The sequence below is a fragment of the Suncus etruscus genome, chromosome 10 (genome assembly GCF_024139225.1).
Source record: "Suncus etruscus isolate mSunEtr1 chromosome 10, mSunEtr1.pri.cur, whole genome shotgun sequence".
Classification (NCBI taxonomy): domain Eukaryota; kingdom Metazoa; phylum Chordata; class Mammalia; order Eulipotyphla; family Soricidae; genus Suncus; species Suncus etruscus.
The window spans coordinates 35,654,433-35,676,069 of NC_064857.1; the positions used below are offsets into that span (position 1 = coordinate 35,654,433).

The 21,637-nt window shown below is 51.9% G+C and overlaps 3 protein-coding genes across 4 annotated transcripts; all 3 read right to left on the minus strand.

The window, feature by feature from the left end:
• Positions 1-1,413: 1,413 nt before the first annotated feature.
• Positions 1,414-2,772, minus strand: S100A4 (S100 calcium binding protein A4). Its single transcript, XM_049782361.1, is given in 3 exon segments — positions 1,414-1,665; positions 2,417-2,494; positions 2,496-2,772. Coding segments are annotated over 3 exon segments (333 nt in total). The 5' UTR covers positions 2,583-2,772; the 3' UTR covers positions 1,414-1,497.
• Positions 2,773-4,797: 2,025 nt separating this feature from the next.
• Positions 4,798-6,664, minus strand: S100A3 (S100 calcium binding protein A3). Its single transcript, XM_049782369.1, is given in 4 exon segments — positions 4,798-4,824; positions 4,826-4,963; positions 5,395-5,540; positions 6,557-6,664. Coding segments are annotated over 3 exon segments (306 nt in total). The 5' UTR covers positions 5,536-5,540; positions 6,557-6,664.
• Positions 6,665-11,833: 5,169 nt separating this feature from the next.
• On the minus strand, positions 11,834-15,500 carry S100A2 (S100 calcium binding protein A2). Of its 2 annotated transcripts, none has more exons than XM_049782367.1 (3): positions 15,440-15,500; positions 13,492-13,644; positions 11,834-12,096 (listed from the first exon to the last, which is right to left on the minus strand). In XM_049782367.1, exons 2-3 carry the CDS (start codon positions 13,630-13,632, stop codon positions 11,944-11,946), a joined length of 294 nt encoding a protein of 97 aa, XP_049638324.1. In that variant the 5' UTR covers positions 13,633-13,644; positions 15,440-15,500; the 3' UTR covers positions 11,834-11,943. The 2 variants fall into 2 exon arrangements, with proteins under 2 accessions (XP_049638324.1, XP_049638325.1); XM_049782368.1 differs by lacking the exon at positions 15,440-15,500 and adding an exon at positions 14,310-14,413.
• Positions 15,501-21,637: the final 6,137 nt, after the last annotated feature.

The following is a 21,637-nucleotide window of genomic DNA, read 5'->3' on the forward strand; positions in this document are numbered from 1 at the left end:
GTGTCCCTGTGTTCTCTGAGGGAACCTCTGAGTCACCTACCCCAAGTCTGACACTTAAGAGGGAAACAAACAGTGAGACAAGAAGGAAGAAGGTAACCCAGAGACTGGAGGGATAGTGCTGCTGGGAGGGAGACTTGCCTTGGATACAGCCAAACTCCGGCACTCTTTACGGTCCCTCCAGTTCCTGCCAGGAGTGATCCCAGTGTACAACAGAGCTAAGAGCAAACCCTGAGCACTGTTGGGCTTGGTTCTCCCTCCAAAAAAGGGGGTGGGGGTAACCCTGAAAGATGGCAGGTGGGCAGCCTCCTTAAAAGCCTCAGACCTGACCTGGACTCGCCTGATCACCCCACAAACCTGGTCTGGCTCCCCAAACCCCACCCTCTGCACACTGGCGCCTCTACCTTCAACCCACAGGGATTTGCTGACATTTGGGTGGGGCGCTAATGGTAACCATTGCTCAGATTCCAAGTCTGAAATCAGGCTCCGTCTCTAACTGCCTCCGACACACACACACACACACACACACACACACACACACACACACACACACACACATTCCTGCCTCTCTGAGAAGTGAGTCAGAGAGTCCCATGCTCTGGGGGGGGGGGGGCACACAGGGCAGAGGGCAGAAAAGAACTACATTCCCACGATGGCCCCACTGTAGCCCCAAGGGGTTTCACAGGTCTCTGGTGTGACTTCAGGAGGCAGCAGTTTCCAGGGGCCCCCATACCCCACCCCATTGCCTCCTTCCACCCATGACTCAACCCTCCCCCCATCATCACCCCTAGGGGGCCCCAGTTTTATTCCAATCCCCAACCAGGAGCAGATGTGACCTTCAGTCCTGCCAACCTCAGTGTGGGGTCTCCCCAAGGCATGATGCAGTGACCAGGCGAGGAGCGGGGAGGGCTCTGAGATCGCCTAGCCTCAAGGGTCCCTTTCCTGGCTTTTGGTCCACAGGCAGGGTGCCTCCCCACTTCCACAGTCTGCTTCCTTCTATTGCTTTGTTCTGATTTGTTTTGTTGTTGTTTTTAGAGCCACACCCAGAAGTATTCAGGGCTTTCTCCTAGCTGCACTCAAGGATCACTCCCAGCAGGCTTGGGGAACCATGTGGGATGTTAGGACTGAACCCAGGACAGCTGTGAGCAAGGCAAGTGTCCTCCTGCTGTGTCACTTCAGCCCTTTTTGTTGTTTTGGCAGGCCTCCAGTGATATTTCTGGTAGTGCTCAGAGGGCTAGATGCATGAGGAATCAAACCTGGGTCTGCTGCGTGCAAGCCAAGTGCCTTCCCCTAGTTCTATCCCTCTGACCCCTCTGCTCCCTTCTAAACCCCAATACACTTCCCAGCACACCCCACCAGCTTCCCTTCTTCTCCAGCCCTCAACCTGCACCCTCAGAGTCTCTCAAACATCAGCCTCTTGAATCTTTATTAAATTTGCTCAACTTTACGTACATATTGAGAAAAGGTGTCCCTTACCCCCCACCCATCTCCTCAGAGTCTTCACTTCTTCCGGGGCTCCTTATCAGGGCACCCCTCGAAGAAACTCGTTGCCACATCATGGCCGATGCAGGACAGGAAGACGCAGTACTCCTGGAAGTCCACCTGGTTGTCCCTGTTACTGTCCAGGTTACTCATTAGTTTCTGGAAAGCAGCTTCATCTGTCCTTTTCTAGAAAGAGAAGGGAGGAACCGGAAGTAATGCAATGGGGAGACACCAAGTTGGGGCAGTCTCCGCTGCAGGGCTGAGCTTAGGAAGGGTCAGCACCCTAGGCCCAGTCGGGAACCTCAACATCAAGACTATATCCAGAGGGTCTGTGCTACTTGCCTTGCAAGTGACCAGCCTGGGACAGACCCTGGTTCCATCCCTTGACCGAGCCTGCCAGGAGCGATTTCTGAGCGCATAGCTAGGAATAACCCCTGAGCACTGCTGGGTGTGGCTCACCCCCCCCCCCAAAAAAAAAAAGACTACACCAGGGCAGGAAGAGAGTACCCCATTTCCTCCAGAAACCATAACTGGAACAGGGAACCACAGCACCACCCCCAGGTGGTGTAAGAGTCCCACTTTGGTCCTAGGAAGTAGCTGACATTGAGTTGTGACTATAATTGTCAGGTCTCTAGACACAGGGGTTTGTGTCTCTGGGTCTTTGGCTCAAGTGCAAAGATGTTCTTTGGGACTCAGTTTTATGCTGATTCCCTGACACACAGGCCTCTGAACTCTCCCTCCACTGTAAGAGATTGCACATGGTCCCAGCACTATTGGCCCTCACACCATCCTGCTCTGCCTTCTGTCTGCAGCAAGTGGGGGGCTACTCCCTGCAAGCACCCCAGGACAGGGAGAGTTACCAGCTAGAGCCCAAGCTCTACAGGAGAAAATGAGACCCCAGACCTAATCCCTCTGAAGACCCAGAGGACTCACTCACCCCCAAGAAACTGGGCAGCTCCCGGGTCAGCAGATCCTTCAGTTCCGATTTGTTGAGCTTGAACTTGTCTCCCTCCTTTGCCTGAGTACTTGTGGAAGGTGGACACCATCGTGTCCAGGGCCTTCTCCAGAGGGGTCACCATGGCACAGCTGGGTTCTGTGGGCATAGTGCCAGGATGCCTTCATTTTCCTATTCCCTGTCCTCCCGCCTTCAGAGCACTGAGCTCTCTCTGACACAGTCCCCAAAAGAATGGGAACCCAGAAAGTGGAGTATGAGTCCTGTGGGTGTGCATGGTGAGGAGAGGACTATCATGGGTTCCCAGGAACTGCTCTGCAGTCCCATCCCACCCCGGCCTCCACTGCTGCTTTTTCCATTCCTCTGGCCAGTCCAGTCATCCCTCCCCAGCCCATTCTTCTCTCTTACCCCACACTGTGCTGGGTGAGGCAGTTGGATCTCTGCCAGCAGTCAGCAGCGGGGGGGGGGGGGGGGGGGGGGGGGAGAGGGGGGGGGGGGGACAGGGATGTTGGCCCAGGCCCCACCTAGGGCAGAGCAGCAACTATGAAGCGGCAGAGATGCAGGGTAGGGCCACGGGATGCAGGATGCGGTGTGGAATACAGGGCAGAGGCTCCCAGGGCCGACAAGTCAAGCACCAGCTGCAGTTGGCTCTGCCTTCCCACACCCAAGTTCAGCCCGACAGGCACCAACCCACTGAGCTACACTCCCACATAGCCACAGAGCAGCACGTGCCAGCCTGATGCAGCACGGATTCAGCTCCTGCTATGCTACCCCTCTCTCTTGCACACATACAACCAACACACACACACAAATGCACACACATGCATGCATACATGCACACACACACACACACACACACACACAAGCACCAATCCATATAGCGGTTCCACAGCCTCCACATTATCATTTACATCTATCTGCACCCCATTAGCACCTCAGGACTCCCCCCAGCCCTTCCTCAGCCTGCCACCGCTGCTGTCCTAGTCAGCAACCACAACTCACCAGAACAAGAGAGGAAGCTGCAAAAACAGAGGGAGGAACAGAGAGGAAAGCCTGAGTCTGCCTATTTATACCCCTGCCAGGCCCGCCCCTGGCAGGGGCTGTGAGGGAGTGAGCAGCCCTCAGTGGCCCATCCTGCAAAGTGGTTCCCCTGGGTGGGGTGGGCATAAGAGGGCTGGGAGAGAGAGGGCCACAAGCAGCAGCTCAGGAGGGGTGGACACCCCAGGTTCCAGTATTTTAGGGAGCTGGAAGAAGGATCATGGGGTAAGGGAGGGATGTGATTGTAGGAAGGGGATACAGAATGGTGAATGACAGTAGACGTGGCTTGGGAAATGGAGTATCCCCAAAAACTATGAGCAGAGAGCACCAGGCCAAGAGGAAGGGGGTGAAAGGTTGGCTTGAGGTATGGACAGATAGCACCCTAAGAAGAGGCAGGGACTCCCATGTCAGAGAAGAAAGTGCTGGGTGAGGGATCTATAAGGTGGAGAGTGGGGGAGGAAAGTCTCATGAGAGAAACTTAGTGTTGGGAGGTGCAGGTCAGGGGTTTAGACTTGAGATGTGCAAAAGTGGGGGGGCAGCAATCTCTGAAGGTGGGAACTGGACAGTGCTATTGCAGAAGGGCTGAGATATTTAGAGATATTTCAGAGTTTTCCCTCCCCACCCACCCACCCGCCTTTCAGCCCAGAGTTCTCTCCCCTGGCTAAGACAGAAATCTCAGACATCCAAATCCTATTAGTGCTGCTCTGAGTGCCGCACCCCTGTCCCTAAAAAGGAAACTGCCTGGTCCAGGGGGTGAAGCACTTGCCTTGAATGTAGCTGACCTGGATTTGATCCCCAGCACCACATAGGGGGCTTACCCTGAGCCCACCAGGAATGGCCCCTGAGTAGAGTCAGGAGTAACCCCTGATCACTACTTTATTGGTCCTAAAATAAAAAATACTCTGAGTCTGGAAGAGACCCCTCACTCCCCTGTTGCACAGACTGGAAGATGCCCTGGTCATGCCTGAGTGGGGACCCCGAGTTATCAGAAATAGCAGATGAGGGGCCAGAGCAATATAGAACAGCAGGTAGAGTGTTTGCCTTGCACGCGGCTGACTGAATTGGATCTCTAGCATCCCATATGGTTTCCCTAAGCTCACCCAGGAATGATCCCTGAGTACAGAGCCATGAGTAACCCCTAAACATTGCTGGGTGTGGGTCCTCAAACAAATAAAAAAACAGAAGCAGCCAAGTCAGAGTCAGTGTCATGAGGCCTTTATTAGTTCAGGGGTCCATCCTGGTCCTCAGGGGGCCTCATTGGACTGCCCAGATGCAGCTGTCAGTCTGATGGGAGAGGTTGGGATGTGGGTGGGGTTCCTAGACAGAGGTTACTGGCCACAGGGAGGCTCCGGGGGGGCAGCTCTTGAAGTATTCGTGGCAGTAGGTACAGAGGCAGCCAATCGCCCGCATGTACTCCATGAAGTCCACTTCGCAGTCCTTGTTTGTGTCCAGGGCGGCCAGGAACTTGCTGAAGTCACACTCACGAAGCTCTGTCTGTGTGGAAGCAGAAGGCAGAGAGTTGGGGTTCAGCTCAAGCGCTCCACACAGCCCCTTTCCCCTCTGAGCCAGCCTCAGCTTCTTACTGCCACCTCATGCAGGACCTCCCTTCTCCTGCCACCAGAAGGCCAGAAGGCTTCTCTGTGTGCTGTATGTTGTGTACTGGGTATATTGTGCATGCTGTGTAGACTGGGTGTGCCATGTGCTATGTATGCAGTTATGTGTGCTGAGTATATCCCTCATTGTGTGTGCTGTGTATATGTGTCTGCTAGAACCCCATGTTTTCTGCACCCACCCTCCACAGATCAGCACCTTGAGACTCCAAATCCATTTCCTGCCCTGCCATCCTTTGGCTGCCCTTAGTTGGTGCCTAATGGGGTGGGTGCCCATGGGATCCCCAGGGCTGTCCTGTGGTGCACCCTGCTCACCGGCTTGAATGTGGGCAACTCCTTCTGCAGCAGCTCCTTGAGCTCCGACTGGCACAGCTTGTACTTGTCCCCACAGCGCCCCGCGTACTCCTGGAAGGTGCACACGATGGCGGACACCGCCTTCTCCAAGGGCCGGGTCATCCTCCCTGCAGAGAGGTGAGGTGACCCCTCAGAACTCCGCAAATCTGCTCCCAAAGTCTCCCTGTGGGTATTACTCGCAGGCCTACTCTCCTCCCTCCATGCAGCCCTCCTAGCCCAGGTCACTTCTTCTCTAAGAAACCCTCCAGACCATACCTGCCTCTCCTGCTGTTCTTGTCCCAGAGGGTGTCTCAGTGCACCCCAGTCCTGCACACTCGGGCATGTCTTACTCCTGCTAGGCTCACTGAGACTCTTATCCCACTCCAGGGAAGGTTCCCAGAGACAGCCCAGGGGTTCTTTAGAAACCAGGGCATGGGGAAACCGGCAGGAGATCCCTGTCTTGGTTGTTTGTTTGTTTGTTTGTTTGTTTGTTTGTTTGGGGGGCCACACCCGGCGGTGCTCAGGGGATACTCCTGGCTATCTGCTCAGAAATAACTCCTGGCAGGTATGGGGAACATTATGGGATGCAGGGATTCGAACCAACCACCTTGGGTCCTGGGTCAGCTGCTTGCAAGGCAAACGCCGCTGCGCCGCTGTGCTATCTCTCTGACCCAAGTTCCCTGTCTTGGACCCCAAGGAAAAGACATTCTCATCCTCAGAGGATCAGTGCTGAGAAGAGCCCCGTGGGTAGGTCCCCCACACCTGAGGGAGCTGCCTAGAAGGAGGAGGTCCCCTCTCAGTGGCTCAGTTGAGCCACCCTAAATCGGCGATGCCATATCTGTAAACTGGGGCTCACTATACCTCATGGGTACCCACACACACAGAGGCCCAGAATGCAATCTTGAGGAGACACCCCGACCCAGGGGTCTGCAGACCAGGGACCTGTTCTGTCAAAGTAGGCCTTCCCAGAACTGCAGTCTCTCACTGTGTGTGCCTCACAGAGGGGACCCCCTGGGAACTGCCTCCAGCCTGGGGAACCCTCAGATAGCCTGCCAAGGCTCAGTGCATGTTTTCCTCCCAGTCAGAGCCTGGTGACTCACTCAGGGCTGCCCCAGGGAGTCCTACAGAGTCCCGCCACACCCACCTGCCACAGCCTCTGCCCCTCCATGGCCAGAAAGTCCCACTTCGTTGCGTGTTGTCCTCCAGAGCAGAGACCACAGCAGTTGCCCTGGAGGATTGGAGGGCAGCTGGGCTCCAGCCCTGTGGCATCTCAGGAGCAAAAGGCTCTGGGGTTCCCAGCCAAGGAGACGTTGCTCCTCTTGGAGCCCTTTCAGGCCCCCACCAGGCTGCCTGGCCCAGCTCTGCCTCTGCCTCTTCAGAGCTAAGTGCTGGTGACAGAAGATGCCTCATGATGTCCCAAGCAAGCTGCCCTCCACACACAGATGAAGGGAGCCTGGGGGGTGGGATTAGAAGCAACCAAGCCTGCCAGACCTCAGCTCTGCACACTCCCCTCACTGTCCCAGGGCCCCCCAAGTCCCCCACCTCCAGCTGTCCTCCCCTCACCACTGATCCCCAGACCAGTGAGAGACCCATTTGTAGTTTCGTGAGCACCCCACATGCAACCCCAGTGGAACCCACATGGAGACACTCACCGCTGCTCCAGTGTCAGTCTGAGGGCCAAGGATCCCAGCAGTCCCTATTTGTAGTATCCCAGGTCGCAATTAGCAGGCCCAAGTAGGTCAGACTGAAGGTGCCTGGGGCTCTCTGTTACCCTCTCAGCCCTGTTTATAGGCCTCAATGCCCACCCTGGGCTCATACATCAAAGCCGTGTCTGTGCTGGGAAACACCCAACCACCCCCAAAGTTGGGGAATCTCCGCCCAACAGAGCTGAGAAGGAAAGTTGAGTCTATCTCTCTCCTGGGGAGACATCCCAGAACATGAATTGGATGCACTACAGACTTGCAGCCTATACCAGGGTCTCAGAGAGCATGTGAAGACAGTGAAGCTCTGGTGAGACCAGCACCCGGTGGGGCTGGGGTGACTACCCATGTCTCAGACCCATACCAGCCCCCTTCCCTGGGTCTTCTTGGTGGTAGGGTGACTCTTGATTCACAGAAGAGCACCTCAGAGGCCAGAGGAAGTGGGCCCACTGTGCCCAGTCTGTCTCTGGTTCAGTGAGCACTGTGGTTTTTGCTGGCTTTCAGAAGACAGCCATTTTCAGAACTGGGAGGCCGTTTGGTGTCGCAAATGATGGAGAATGTCCTCCGCATCCCTCCTCAGAAGAGCTCTGAGCCATACCCCCACCTCCCTCCTCCACTTGGGCCCACTTCCCCCAGGCAAGAGCTCTCTCTCAGGGCACCAGCCCCAAAATCAGCTTCTATCTTGGTTCTCCCCTTTTCCTGCCTCCCTCTCAGGGTACCAGCCCCAAAATCAGCTTCTATCTTGGTTCTCCCCTTTTCCTGCCTCCCTCTCAGGGTACCAGCCCCAAAATCAGCTTCTATCTTGGTTCTCCCCTTTTCCTGCCTCCCTGCTGTATCGGTTCATTGGTGCTTTGAAGAGGGTTGTTAGTTTTGTTTGATTTTTGTTTAGTTATTTGTTTGGAAAGGAATTGTTTGGTTAATTGACTGTTTGTTGGTTTGGGGTCCCCTTCTGTGAGGACTCAGGGCTTACTCCTGACTCTGTGATCCAGAGAGTGAGTGAACCCTGGAACCACTCCTGTCAGGGCTCAGGGATCCTGGTACTGGAACCAGCCCAGCCACATACAAGGCAAACCTTTACCTACTGTAACTTCTCTTTAAATCTCTTTAAATATGTAAATCTTCCTTTAAATCTCTTAGAGATTTAAAAAAAAATCTAGTCAGGATTTTTGTTGTTGCCTTTAGCCAGAATATGTTTGAATACCTTAAACATAAATATCTACCACTCGTCTCTCTTCCTTTTTGACCCTGAAATCCCAGACCTCTCCCTGTTTTCCTGAATGGGTACCCCAGACCCCAGTAGAAAAATGTAAAGCTGGGAGGGAGCCGACTCCCTAAGCCTGGAGTAGCAATAATGTCCTTATGGCTAGAGGGTATAGTTGGGGCCAGTCCTAGAGCTAACCACACACTGACACACAATACTACCCTTCCAACCCCCCAGCTTACAGCACTGCTGTCTAGGGAGGGGAAGAAGCTTGGAGCTGTGATTAACCTGCATTATAGGCGAAAAGTTATGGAGAGGACAGACGTGGGGGGCCAGAGTGAACCAGCAATTAATTCAGTTCTAGGTCAAGCATTTGTTTCCACCTGGGATAACCCAAGCTCTGCTACCTGTCCAAACTTCTCCTCCGTCAGTGACCCTGGATTCCATGGGCCTAACTCGAGAACTGTGGGGCTTGAATGGTGACTACTAGGAGCCCCCACTCAGCTGACCACACAGGGTCATGGAGCAGCATCTCTGTGCAACAACATGGGATGGCACCACTTCTACAAGGGGGACTGAAGAAAACAAGAGTTCCGTTACCACAGAGTGGCCTGCTCACAAAAATATCGCCAAACTTCTAAACAAGGTTCCAGATAGCTGATGTGACATTGTGGCCCATTTCCCAGAGTTTGTTCATCTCTTCTCCATCCTATGAGAATTCAGAGAGGCCACAAACAGTCAAGGCTCAAAGGGTACGAGGTGGGCACCCACCTTGAACAGGACATCATCCTCATGGGTCATACTTACCTCCTCCACCCACACACACATGGACACACATACACACATTCTCACACACAAACATACATGTGTATATATATATATATATATATATGTATATATATATATGGGGCCAGAGAGATAGCACAATGATAAGGTGTTTGCCTTGCATGCAAAAGGACGGTGGTTCGAATCCCGGCATCCCATATGGTCCCCTGAGCCTGCCAGAAGTGATTTCTGAGCATAGAGCCAGGAGTAACCTCTGAGCTCTGCTGGGTGTGACCCCAAAAATATATATATATATATAAACATATGTACACATATATACATATTCACATATACATATTCACTTGTACCTTTAGGCCCTATCAAACAAGAGGGCCTTTAAGAATATTTCTTTTTTGGGGGGGGGCCACACACAATGCTGCTCAAGGGTTACTCCTGGCTCTGCACTCAGGAATCACTTCTGGTGGTGCTCAGGGAATTATATGAGATGCTGGGGATTGATCCAGGGTCTGTAGCATGCGAGGCAAGTGCCCTAGCCTCTGTACTATCTCTCCGGTCCTCTTTAAGAATATTTCCTTACAGGTAGGGCATTTGCCTTGCACACAACAGACCTGGGCTCAATCCATATGTTCCCCCCAAGCCTGGCAGGAGTAATTTCTGAATGCAGAGCCAGGAATAAACCCTGAGCACCACCGGATGTGGCCCCTCCCCCCAAAAAAGAATATTTCCTTGGGACAAGCAATATAAAATAAATTCTTTTGTGTCTGCTAAGGGGGCAAACTTGGGGGAAGGAAACTGGGTATAGCAATGAAAGGAAGGTCACACTGGTGATGGATGGATTGGTGTTGGAAATGAATGTCCAAAATAACTGTATTGTGAACAATTTATAAAACATGATGTTTACATAAAAATATTTTTAAAAGAAATATTTCGGGGCTTGAGTGATAGTGCAGAAATAGGTCATTTGCTTTGCACATGGCTGACCCAGGACAGACCTGGGTTCAATCCCCGGCATCCCATATGGTTCCCCAAGCCAGGAGCGATTTCTGAGCACATAGCCAGGAATAACCCCTGAGCATCACTGGTTGTGGCCCAACAACCCCCCCCAAGAAAAAGAATATTTCTTTGAGGTGACCATTAGGCCACCCTCAATAGGGTTTATTCCTGGGGATCATTCCTGGGGAGGCTTTAAAACAGTGGGGTGCTGGAAACAAAAGTAAGGTCAAGCATGTACAAGGCAAATGCCTTCCCTTCTACATTATTCCTCAGCCCAAATACATCTTTTTCTTAACTCAGAAATGAAACCAAGAGTTGAGAGGCTAAAGCATAAAAGAGCCATTAATAGGGAGCAAAATGGAGCCAAATCAAGACTCTGATGTCTATGAGGGAGATGACTCAGTGGCAGAGCATCCACCATGTATGTCTGAAGACCATGGATCAATTTCTGGCACACACAAAAATAGTAGAAGTGGCAGGTTCCTGCTCTGGCTCAGTTTCCCAGTAACTACAAACCAGTGGCCACTTTATGCTTTCAACCTCACCTCCTTTTGAGTAGCAAATTTGTTGAATTATCTGTCACAGCAAGAATCTGGGCTTGGTTGGGGGCGGAACAGTTCTCTTGACTGTTCAAGGCTGCTTGTTTGGGGGAAATTCTCTCTTTAGAACACAAACTACCAGGCTCTGAGAATCCTAAGTCGCATCAAGTTATCATGGGTAGGGGCTGGAGAGATATCATGGTGGTGGTGCGTTTGCCTTGCATGCAGAAGAACGGTGGTTTGAATCACGGCATCCCATTTGGTCCCCGTGCCTGCCAGGAGCGATTTCTGAGCGTAGAGCCAGGAGTAACCCCTGAGTGCTGCCGGGTGTGACCCAAAAACAAAAAAACAAAAAAAAAAAAAAAAAAAAAAGTTATCATGGGTAGATATTTCAGAGAATAAGCCCAAGGCAAAAAAGAAAAATAGGACAAGATGAGATAGTTGCTTTGTATGCTACCAATCCTTGGCTCTGTATCTGGTTCCCCAAGCTCTACCAGTAATGATTCCTGACCATCACCAGGCATGAAATGCCCCCCACCCCCCCAAAAAAAGAAAGAAGAGATCCCATGTGAAAATGTCACTGAAGAATACTCCCCAAACCTTGAGTGGGAATCAAGTGTCAGGGTAGTCTTAATGCTCTATAGTTTTTGAGTCATGAAGGCAGCCCTCACACGCACACACACACACACACACACACACACAACTCACGCGTGCACACAGTCTCATATACACACATATACACACTAATACATATACACACATTCACACATCAATGTGCATGCACTTACACACATATTGTGCAAGGGGCATACAGGGTAAATTATTGACTCCCCAGTGAGTAAATTGTTGATAGTTTAATAACTGCACACATCCCTAACTCCCAGAGATCAGAAAGCCTGTATGAAGACTATTAAAGCTGGGTTTAATCCCCAGCACTACACAGGGTCCTCCGAGCCCTGCCAGAAGTAGTTCCTGAGCACAGAGCCAGAAGTAAGCCTTGAATACTGCCAGGTGTGGTCCAAGGACCAAAACAAAAACCAAAATTTGACTAATTGTGAAATCCCAGAATCTAAGACTTGGGACTCAGCTCTGACCTCCAGGAGATGTCCAAGAGTGTGAAGGCTCTTAGGGTTCCCCCACCCTGCCCCACCTTACCCCAGCTGTGCCTGCAGGCCATTGGGCATCACTGAGCAGTCATAGTCTTATCTACAAACCAAATGAGTTTAATGAGTACAAAAGGGAAAGGTGCCATGTCACAGTAGTGAGAGCAGTGGGAACTCCGTCTGTTCATCTGTTGTCTGGGGGAACCCTGTCAGGGCCGGCCTTGGAAATCCAGGAAGAAGTCGTTGCACATGACGGTGACGAGGGCCAGGAAGACAGCATACTCCTGGAAGTCCAGCTCCTTGTCACTGTTCTCGTCCAGGTCGTCCATGAGCTTCTTCAGGCCCTCCATATCCACCTTCTCCTGAAATCAGACCAGGGGGGACTTTCCTTGACACCAGCTCCCTCTGGAGTCTGGGCAGTTAAGGGGGTCAGTAGTCAGAGACCGAGGAGGGAACTCAGGGGTCTGTGAGGGTGACAGCACCAGTCCCGGCCACTCCTCCAGCTCTCCCAGCTGGGAATGGGGAGCAGCCAATCTGCTTTGCCCCTCCAGGAGAGATCAGGAATGTGGTGCTATCCCAACCCCCATTTTGCCAATAAAAAGACTCATGGCTTGGGGCTGGAGCAATAGCATAGCAATAGCTATGCAGGTAGGGCATTTGCTTTGCACATGGCTGACCTGAGGTTTGATCCCTAACATCTCATCAGGAGTAATTTCTGAGCACAGAGCCAGGAGTAATCTCTGGCTTTTTTTTTTTGTTTGTTTGTTTGGCCCAAAAACCAAACAAAAAAATAAAAAGAAAGAAAGTCATGTCTTTCTGGGGCCACCACAGCTCCACAGCTCCACCAAGGTGAATTCATAAAAGGCAGATTTGGGGGGGGGGGGTCACACCTAGCGGCGCTCAGGGATTACTCCTGGCTCTGTGCTCAGAAGTTATTCCTGACAGGCTCGGAGGACCATATGGGATGCCTAGATTCGAACCATCATCTGTCCTGGATCAGTTGCATGCAAGGCAAATGCCCCACCGCTATATCTCAGGCCCCAAAAGGCAGATTTTTTTTTTAATTTGGGGGATGGTATTTAGGGATCACTTCTGGCAAGCCTTAGGAGACCGTATGTGGTGCCTGGGACTGAGCCCAAGTCTGCCACTTTCCTTCCCACACCCCTGCCCTGTCTCTGATCCCAAAAGTCACCAGTCATAAGGAAAATCAAGTTTGAAATTTGGGGTTTTATTTCAGGGGAGTCACGCCTTGCTCTATGCTCAGGGGCTATTCCTGGCTCTGAGCTTGGGAAACCATGTGGGATCAGGAAGCTCAGTTCACTGGGCTTCTTTCCAGACCCTAGCCAGGAAGTTATAGCGGAGCTCAGTGTGCCCATACTGTGTCCACGCTCCAAGCACCACATTGGTGACACGGAACCAATACACAGGGAGAGGTCAGGGGTTACCAAGAGACTCAGTATCTCTGCACAGGGCCAGGTGCACACCCACCCACACACCCACCCACTCTTCTTCCCTGCTTAATTTTGTAGGTGACTGAGAAAAACAAGAGCCGGGCCAAGGCTCCTCCCAGCTCCCATCCCTCCCAGGAGAGCTGGGAATGAAGCAAGCATTGCCCCTCACTCCTCACCCAGAGCCTACCCAGAAATGGGGAAGGCGGTCAAGGAGGAAGTTCAGCAAGTGCCCCACACAGGGGATCCCCAAACAGCCCTGAACACCCCCATACATAGTGGGATCCTCCCAAAGAAAGACCCACTCACCCCCACAAAGCTGGGGAGCTCCTTTTGCAGAAGCTCCTTCATCTCGCCTTTGCTCAGCTTGTATTTGTCACCCTCGGCGCCCGAGTATTTGTGGAAGGTGCTGACCATCACAGCCAGGGCCTGCTCCAGGGAGGTCGACATCTTGGCTGAGAGCTGTAGGTAGACAAATTTCTTAGCCCTACCTGCTGGACCCAAACCTTCTCTCCCTGCCCCTCTAAAGGGATTGCCTGTCCCGCAGATGGGAGATGGGGAAGGTATGAATCCTTCATGGTTTGGGTCACTGGACACACCCTCAATAACAGGACTCCCCCTTTTTTTGATTTTTGGGTCACACTGTTGGCGCTTAGGGGTTACTCTTGGCTCTGCACTCAGAAGTCACTCCTGGCAGGCTCAGGGGACCATATAGGATTCCGGGATTCAAACCAGAATCCATCCTGTGTTGGCTGCATGCAAGGCAAAACACCTTACCACAGCCCCAACAATCCCTGGGGCTCCCCTTTATTTTGTCTGGGGGAAGGAAACAGTATGATCCTATTTCTCTCTCCTGGGGATCCCCTCTAGGGCTTGAGAGGTCTATAGGAGCCATGGGTGTATTCTAAGCTTAGAGGGAGCTGGCAGGTTTGGGGGGTGGGGTTGTGCTGGGGAGGCCTGCTGGGCTCTGCCAAGACCAAGCCTATGGCTTGGAGATGCAAGTTGTTCCCTGAGTGAGGACTCAGAGCTCCTGGAAGCGGTGGGGGTCACGGTCCCTTTCCTAATGTTCCCTCCCTCAGGGTTGGGTGCAGACTAGGTACAGGTGAGAAAGTGAAGGGCTTCCTCACCAGGAACCCTCTCTTGGAACTTGAAGGAAAGAAATTAAATTAGGGTGATAGTACAACAAATAGAGCATTTGCTTTCCATGCAGTCAACCTGGGTTCCATCCCTGGCACCTCATATGGTCTCCTGAGTCCCCCCAGAGAGATCCTTGAGCTCAGGACTAGGAGTAAATCCTGAGCATGCTGGGTGTGGCCCCCGCCCCGAAAAAAAGAAATTCATTGTACAGTGCATCGGACAGAGGAATGCGGGCATACAAGGACAAGCTCAGAGGTAACCGTTCAGAGCCCCAGCACCCCAGGGAAGAGGGAGGAGCTCCAGGGGACAGGCCTAGACAGACCACAAGCACCTTGGCAAAGACATGTCCCCACACAGGTAGGGACCCACTCCCACGAGATTCCAGGTTCTCACTCTCTCTCCCTATCCCTTCCAGAACCCAGAACTTGGTGAAACAAAACCCAAAACAAGCCTCAAATAAACCCAGGGTTCCCTTAGCCACACACACACACACACACACACACACACACACACACACACACACACACCCATACACAGATACACACATAAACACATATATCCATATTCTCACAATGTGTACCTATACATAAATGTTCACATCCACACATGTACAAACACCACACACATACATACATTCAACCTCTCATACACTCATGTATGAACACAACCACATATACACACCTTCTCTCATACCTTCACCCATATATACACTCGTGCACCTATGTTCATCCTCTCTCTCACGTGCTCTTAATCATATACATACAACTCTTCTCTCATACCTGCACAGACACTCATATTTTCACCCTCATATTTTTCACACACATGCCTATGCCATACTTCTGGGTCCAGACACCCCTCCAAGAAAGATCTCCAGGCAGACATACCTATCATAGGGCCCCAAAACAGAAAGACCCCAGAGAGGCCCTCAGAGTGATTCCCTAAACAGAGGCCTCACAGAGGAACCTGGAGGATTCCCATCTGACATATCCCAGAAGGGAGAGGCTCAAAGAGGCTCTCCAAGCCACTCCACCAAGAAAGGCAGAATGTGCTCTCCGTGGTGACAAAGACCAAGAGACATGGGCAGGAACCAAAGCATTCGCAGAAGCCCCAAGCTACTCACCAAGACAAAATACAGAGGGAGACAGGAAGCAATGCAAAGTACCGGGAAGCCAGAACAGGGTTTTATAGGCAGGCCCCACCAGTCCCAAACTTGGCATATTCAGGACCCAAACCTGTTCTGACCTGTTCCCTCCAAAGCCTGGCCTCCTGCCACAGGCCCTCCCATACCCATTCTGCCTTGCACTGCTCTTTCTGCACAGAGCAGAAGGAACCCCCAAGCTCAGCTCAGGGGAGACCAATGCAACCCCCAGCACATTGAGGGATGCAAACCCAGAGAGGCCATGGACCCATGCCAGGCTTTATTCTCATGACCTGCCTGAATCACAGCTCGTTCCTGCATAGGAAGCTGTAGGGGAAGCCTGGACACACGTGCATAAACTCATGTGACACCATCTGGGATCAGAACAGGTAACAGAGCCCAGACGAGGGGAAAATATCCCTAGTTAGCTTAGTGGTCCCAGTCAGACTGAAGGAAGAAAGCTGTGAAAGTCTGAGAAAGGCCAACATGGGCCTTTGGGGCACCTCACGGAGGGTTTCAGACACCCCAAAACCCTTCCCGCTGCTCCCAGACAGGCCCAGCCATGTAGCCTCGCCCTGCCAGAGGTCCCTCGCCAGGCCTCCCCTGCCCGGCACTGGTGACTCACCACCAAGTCTGCCACATGCCCAGGCTGTGACTCAGCGGTGCCGCCCTGAGTTCCGGGGCCCAGACAGCCTGGCAGGGAGAGCAGGCACAAGGCACTTCCTGCCCACCCCCAGACCGAGAGTGGGTCAGAGGGCCCAGATACTATCTGCCTCGGGTGACCCCCACACATTCCAAAGCCTTAAATCGGACCACTCCTTCACGTCAAAACCTACTTCAGGTAGGAGTGGAGCAGGCACAGGGGACCAGTGAGACCTCAGTCTGGCCTTCAAGACCTGCCAGTAGTGACCCTGAGAACAGTCAGGAGAGCCCTAAACTCGGCCGGGCATGGCCCAAACGCCAGTGGGAAAAAGAAACAAAGACTTGTTTCAGGAGCAGATTGGACTAAGAGCAGGAGAGGAAAAACCTGGAGCCAAAGCTGCATGGAGGGGTCAGAGAGATAGCACAGGGTGCAAGGTGGGTAGGGCATTTGCCTTGCACGCGGCCGACCCGAGATGGGCCTGAGTTTGATTCCTGGCATCCCATATGGTCCCCCGAGTCTGCCAGAAGCAACTAATGAGCTCAGAGCCAGGAGTAACTCCTGAGCGCCACCGGGTGTGACCCAAAAACAAAAACAAAAGAATAGTTGCATGGACACAAGTCTCTTCCTTCTTCAGCTCAAAAGGCACCACCCTCACATTAGCTGAGGTTGAGCCCCCAAACCAGAGCGGGGTCCCTTGGGTCCTGTTCCACAGGGCTGGACAGGAAGCGATCAAACTGTGACTCCACCAGCTTCTAAATTCCCCCCACTACCTCCGCTGCATGCTCTACACACATGGCGTAGACAGGGGCATGCACATGGTGTAGTCAGGTATGGTCACCAGGTATACACACTGATGAACATGTGGTATTAGACAAGGGAAATCACGTTGGTATAGGCAAGGACAGCCATATGCTATAGACAGAGATGAGCACACGTGTCAACATTGTCATTCATGTGGTGTAGACAGGGACTTGCGCACGGTGTAGACAGGTACCAACGCCCAGCATGACCTTGACCCTGGGTTCCAATGCACTCTTAGAAAGACATTTATCGCCTCCCACTTCACGCTTCCTTTCCCCCTTTCCCCACCCCAACACAGGGATCCCACCTCCCAGGGGCTACCCCATCAAGGCCAGCCAGCCAGAGTGTCCCAGCGTCCTGGGCATCCGGTAGGCCCCAGGACTCTGGCTGAGTCAGTCTCTGACTCCTGTTGCCTTCATCCCTGCCAGGTGAGCTCATCATCACACAAGCAGAGATGCTCACCCACGCAGAGATACTGGGGTACACGACTCAGGAGCCACCTGGGCTCTCTGGCCTCTGCTGATGTGCAGAAACAAACTTCTCTGACCCCAGGAGAGGAGGCGGTTGGAAAACAGCCGCCACCTCCCAGAGGAAGCTCCAGAGGAAACAGCTTCCCCAGGGCCCAGAGAAGGAGCAGCAGGAGGCAAATAGGCCTTGGCCTAGCATAGAAGGATGCTTAGGCTGACCCCTGGCGTCCGACCACTTTTCCATTGCAGGCGGCGTGTGACCGCTTCTGCCTGCAGGCGGCGCTCGAGTCCCGGCTCTTCCCCGGCCCGGGGCTTTGCCTGTCTGGCTGGCGCCTCCTGGTGGTTAATATGCGTCATTACAGGCGGATCTCCCCAGGTCCCTTGCTCCCTCCCGCCTCCAGCCCACACCTGAGCGGTTCCTGACTCACCTGGGAGGAAGCAGTTGGAGTTGACTCATCTTGGAGAGCCTTCCCACACCCACACAGCTCACCGCCTCCCATGGAAGACTGCTCTCTGCTCACTGCAGGGCTTACCCGGTTGAAGCCCTGAGCTTACCGCTGACTCACCTTGGGGGGGAGATGAGATGAGCCACCCCTCTAGGCTTATAGCTGCTCAGGGCCTGGATCTCTTTCATTGCAACCCTGCTCACCCCACCCCCTATATAGTCTGAAATATCTTCTCATAATAAATTATATGAAGTGACTTTTCTGAAGGTTGGGGAGATTGCACCCTGCAATACTTCTTCTGGCTCTGTGCTCAAGATATTGTTCCTGGCAGAGTTTGGGGGACCTTAGGTGAGGCTGGATTGGGGTCTTGATAGTGGGGGTAAGAGGAAAGCTTCGTTCCTGAGCTTCCTGAGAAATGGCTGGTTTATGCAATGGGCACTGCAGGTATCCAAGGAGGAGGCCTAAATCCTGGGATTCCTGAGGGAGTGGCTTATTCACACCCTTCTTCTCTGTGAACAACATTCCCCAGTCTAGCTCTGGCTTGAGACTATATCTGGAGGAAACTCTAATCCTCACCCCAGGGAGGAATCCTCACCCCAGGGAGGGGAAAGACCCAAGGATGCTAGGCCTTCCTGCTCCACAAGGCTCTTTCATCACTGAACTTCCAGCACCTTAGGAAAGTGTCAGAGCCCAGGTTAGGCTCAGTGGCACAAGGCTGCCCCGGTCCCAGGTATTAGTATGAGTCCAGTTATCATGGGCACCCCTGATCCATAGCTGTGGGGTGCCAGTGGTCTCTTCTAGAGTTGGATTAATTTGCTCCAGTAGCTCAAGGGACTTGCTTCCTTTTCCCAACTTCCCAGAGGATCTGATAAAGGACACAGATGCAAGGTGAGGCCTGGGAGGGGTACAGGTATAGTGTTCCATGTCCTGTGGACATCACTGGGGTGTCACCCATATGGAAGGATGAGCCCCTTTGTATCCCCTTGGTGAAATCCCTTAGGTAGACACAATTGGCTGTTACTCTTGGTTTTAGTTCCCCTTCCCACTCTGGGCTGGAAGTTCCAAGCTCCAAGCTTCAAATCATGACAGGTCTTTCAGATGTCCAGACCTCCTCAGGAGCTGCCCTGAGTCTCCACAGCTGATCCAAAGATGTTCATGGGGCTCCTGTCACATAGGAATCTTCAGAAGATGCCATCAGGTTAGTGTTAAAGTGAACATTCAAGGAAACTCCTCCTCGGACCCCTGACTCCAGTGACTCTAGGGAATCAGGAGGGTTTCAGGGCTCTGAGGTAGAAAACAGCAGTGGGGTAAGAGTGAAGCAGATACACTCACACACACAGACTATTACATACTCTTTTTTTTTTATTATTACATACTCTTAAAGTCTCTGATAACACTCACACATATATAGACATTAGATACAGAGACACTCAAGACACACACAAACTCACAAATACTCACAAACACACAAGACTCACACACTCATACATATAAACCCACAGACAGTTACCAGAACTTAAGACCCAAATGCCTTCTCTTATGATGCACAATCTTTCTGGGGATTGTTGGAAGTTTTTTTTTTGCAGGGTGGAATGGTTGAACAGAAGAGCATTTTCTTTGCGTGGGTTCAATCCTGGGTTCAATCCACCCCACTGGAGTCTGAGTGAATGCAGTCTAGCCCCAGAACAGAAATCTCACTTCTCCAACCCACACTTCCTTCCAGAATTCATGTTCCCTGAGGCCTGGTCTGAGCTGGTTACTACAAGTTCCAAGTGGTACAGACAAAAGGATGAACAATCTTTCCAGACCACACATGGAAAGATGGACCCTGGCATCTTTCAAAAGGCCCCTAGGACCTTCCCCAGTCTCTAAAAAAGATCAAGAATACTTCAGATCAAGAAAGAAGACTTGGGGCGGAACAGTGGCACAGGCAATAAGGTGTTTGCCTTGCACGCGCTAACCTAGAACAGACTGTGGTTCGATCCCCCAGCGTCCTATATGGTCCCCAAGCCAGGAGCGATTTCTGAGCGCATAGCCAGGAGTAACCCTTGAGCATCACTGGGTGTGGCCCCCCAAAAAACTGAACAAAATAAAAAAATAAAAAAGGAAAGAAGACTCAAGGGAGTGATCTATGAATCCAAAAATTATAGGGTTTGCTCATCATAAAGTGCTTTACAGAGACCTTGCCAAGACAAAAGTATGATGCCAGAAAAGAGACAGAAGAAGCATGAAGACATTGTTGGCTTCTTGGTTCTGCCTTGTTCCAGCAACCAAAATCTTTTCATTCTTAGAAACAAGTTTAACTGGAGCTCACTGAAACATAAAAAGGAACATGCCATGTCCCGTAGCTGGCAGGGTCTCAGGACACTTCAGCAGGGCGGTGAAGCTGGTTCCATCATCAGGACTGCCTGTGTCTCGCTTGAGCAGTAAAGCCTCGCCCTGAAGAGAGCCTGGCTCTGCCTTGGTGAACCAGGGTTTAAGGAAGGAGAACTGATGAGTTCAGTTTCTGTATGTATGTAGCCCTTGACAGTGCCTATCACCAGGGGCAAGGGGTGCTGAGTTTGACCTGTACAGTTGGATTCCAGAGGGCACATGGCCCCCTACTTTCCAAAAGAAATTCTGCAGTCACTCTACAAACCATGTGGCCTGATGAACATTTGACCCACAAATTTCCTGGTGGGACATGAGGATACTAATGTTCTCCTGTCTGATCCAGTGTGAGGACCTGTGTGAAATTCATGGTAAATGTCATGAGATGTAACAGGTAGAAATATACACTATGAGGGCAGAAGCAGCATCATTGTTGAAAGGAATTTTCTGGCAGGTCCATAACCTAAAATCATGGCCAGACCCTCAGCCACTAAAACTCAGGTACAATTGCCTCGTCCTGGGCTCTTAGACAAGGTTACTGGTCCCCTGAGCTTGCCTGCCCTTCCCATCAGCTATCACAAGTTCCATGGCTGAAGAAAAAGTAACAGAAAGAACCTAGAATGTGAGAAAAAAAAATTTGCTTTATTCTTTCTCCTATATCAAAAGGGCCATATTTTCTTCCCATTATGATTGACAAAATACAAAATAGAAGTCATCTTTAAAACTAGTTGTTTGGGGCCAGAGAGGAAGCATGGAGGTAGGGTGTTTGCCTTGCATGCAAAAGGACGGTGGTTTGAATCCTGGCATCTTATATGGTCCTCTGAGTCTGCCAGGAGAGATTTCTGAGTGTAGAACCAGGAGGAACTCCTGAGCACTGCCAGTGTGACCGGGGAAAAAAGAAATAGTTGCTTGAAGAGAAGCTGGAGTTCAGTGGGTGGCCTCCCCTGTGTCACAAGTAAAGGAAATGCTTCCCTATATGGGCACCTGCACATGTTGTCCCCCAGCTTATTGCACATGTCTATGCTGGCATCTCATACACCTAGCACTATGTCCACTAAACCAACTCCAAAAGAAATAGATCTTATTTCTGGAATATTTGGGTTTACCTTGCAGACATACGAGGGGAAAAGTCAAGAACTGAGCTGGAGAAAGATGTCTACCATGCATAGTAGGAGGAGAAGGAGAAGAAAATAGTATAGTAGATTGTGTGCTTGTCTTGTATGCAGCCCACCTGGGTTCAATTCCTGGCACCTCACAAACCCACCAGGATTGATCCTGAGAACAGAGCCAGTAGTAAGCCCTGACTACTATGGAGAAGGAGAAGGGGGAAGAGCAGGGGGAGGGAGGAAGAGGGGAGAGAAGGAGGAAGTGGAGGGAGGGGAGGGGAGGAGAAGGAGGAGGAAGACAGCACAGCAGGTAGGGCATTTGCCTTGTATGCGGCCAACCCACCAGC

Bases quoted from the DNA above. Each gene is read 5' to 3' on its own strand.
- S100A2 (XM_049782367.1), bottom strand. From the start codon at position 13,632: ATGTCGACCTCCCTGGAGCAGGCCCTGGCTGTGATGGTCAGCACCTTC. The intron at 12,097-13,491 runs GTGAGTGGGTCT...GTCTGATTTCAG, and splicing joins AGCTCCCCAGCTTTGTGGGG to GAGAAGGTGGATATGGAGGG.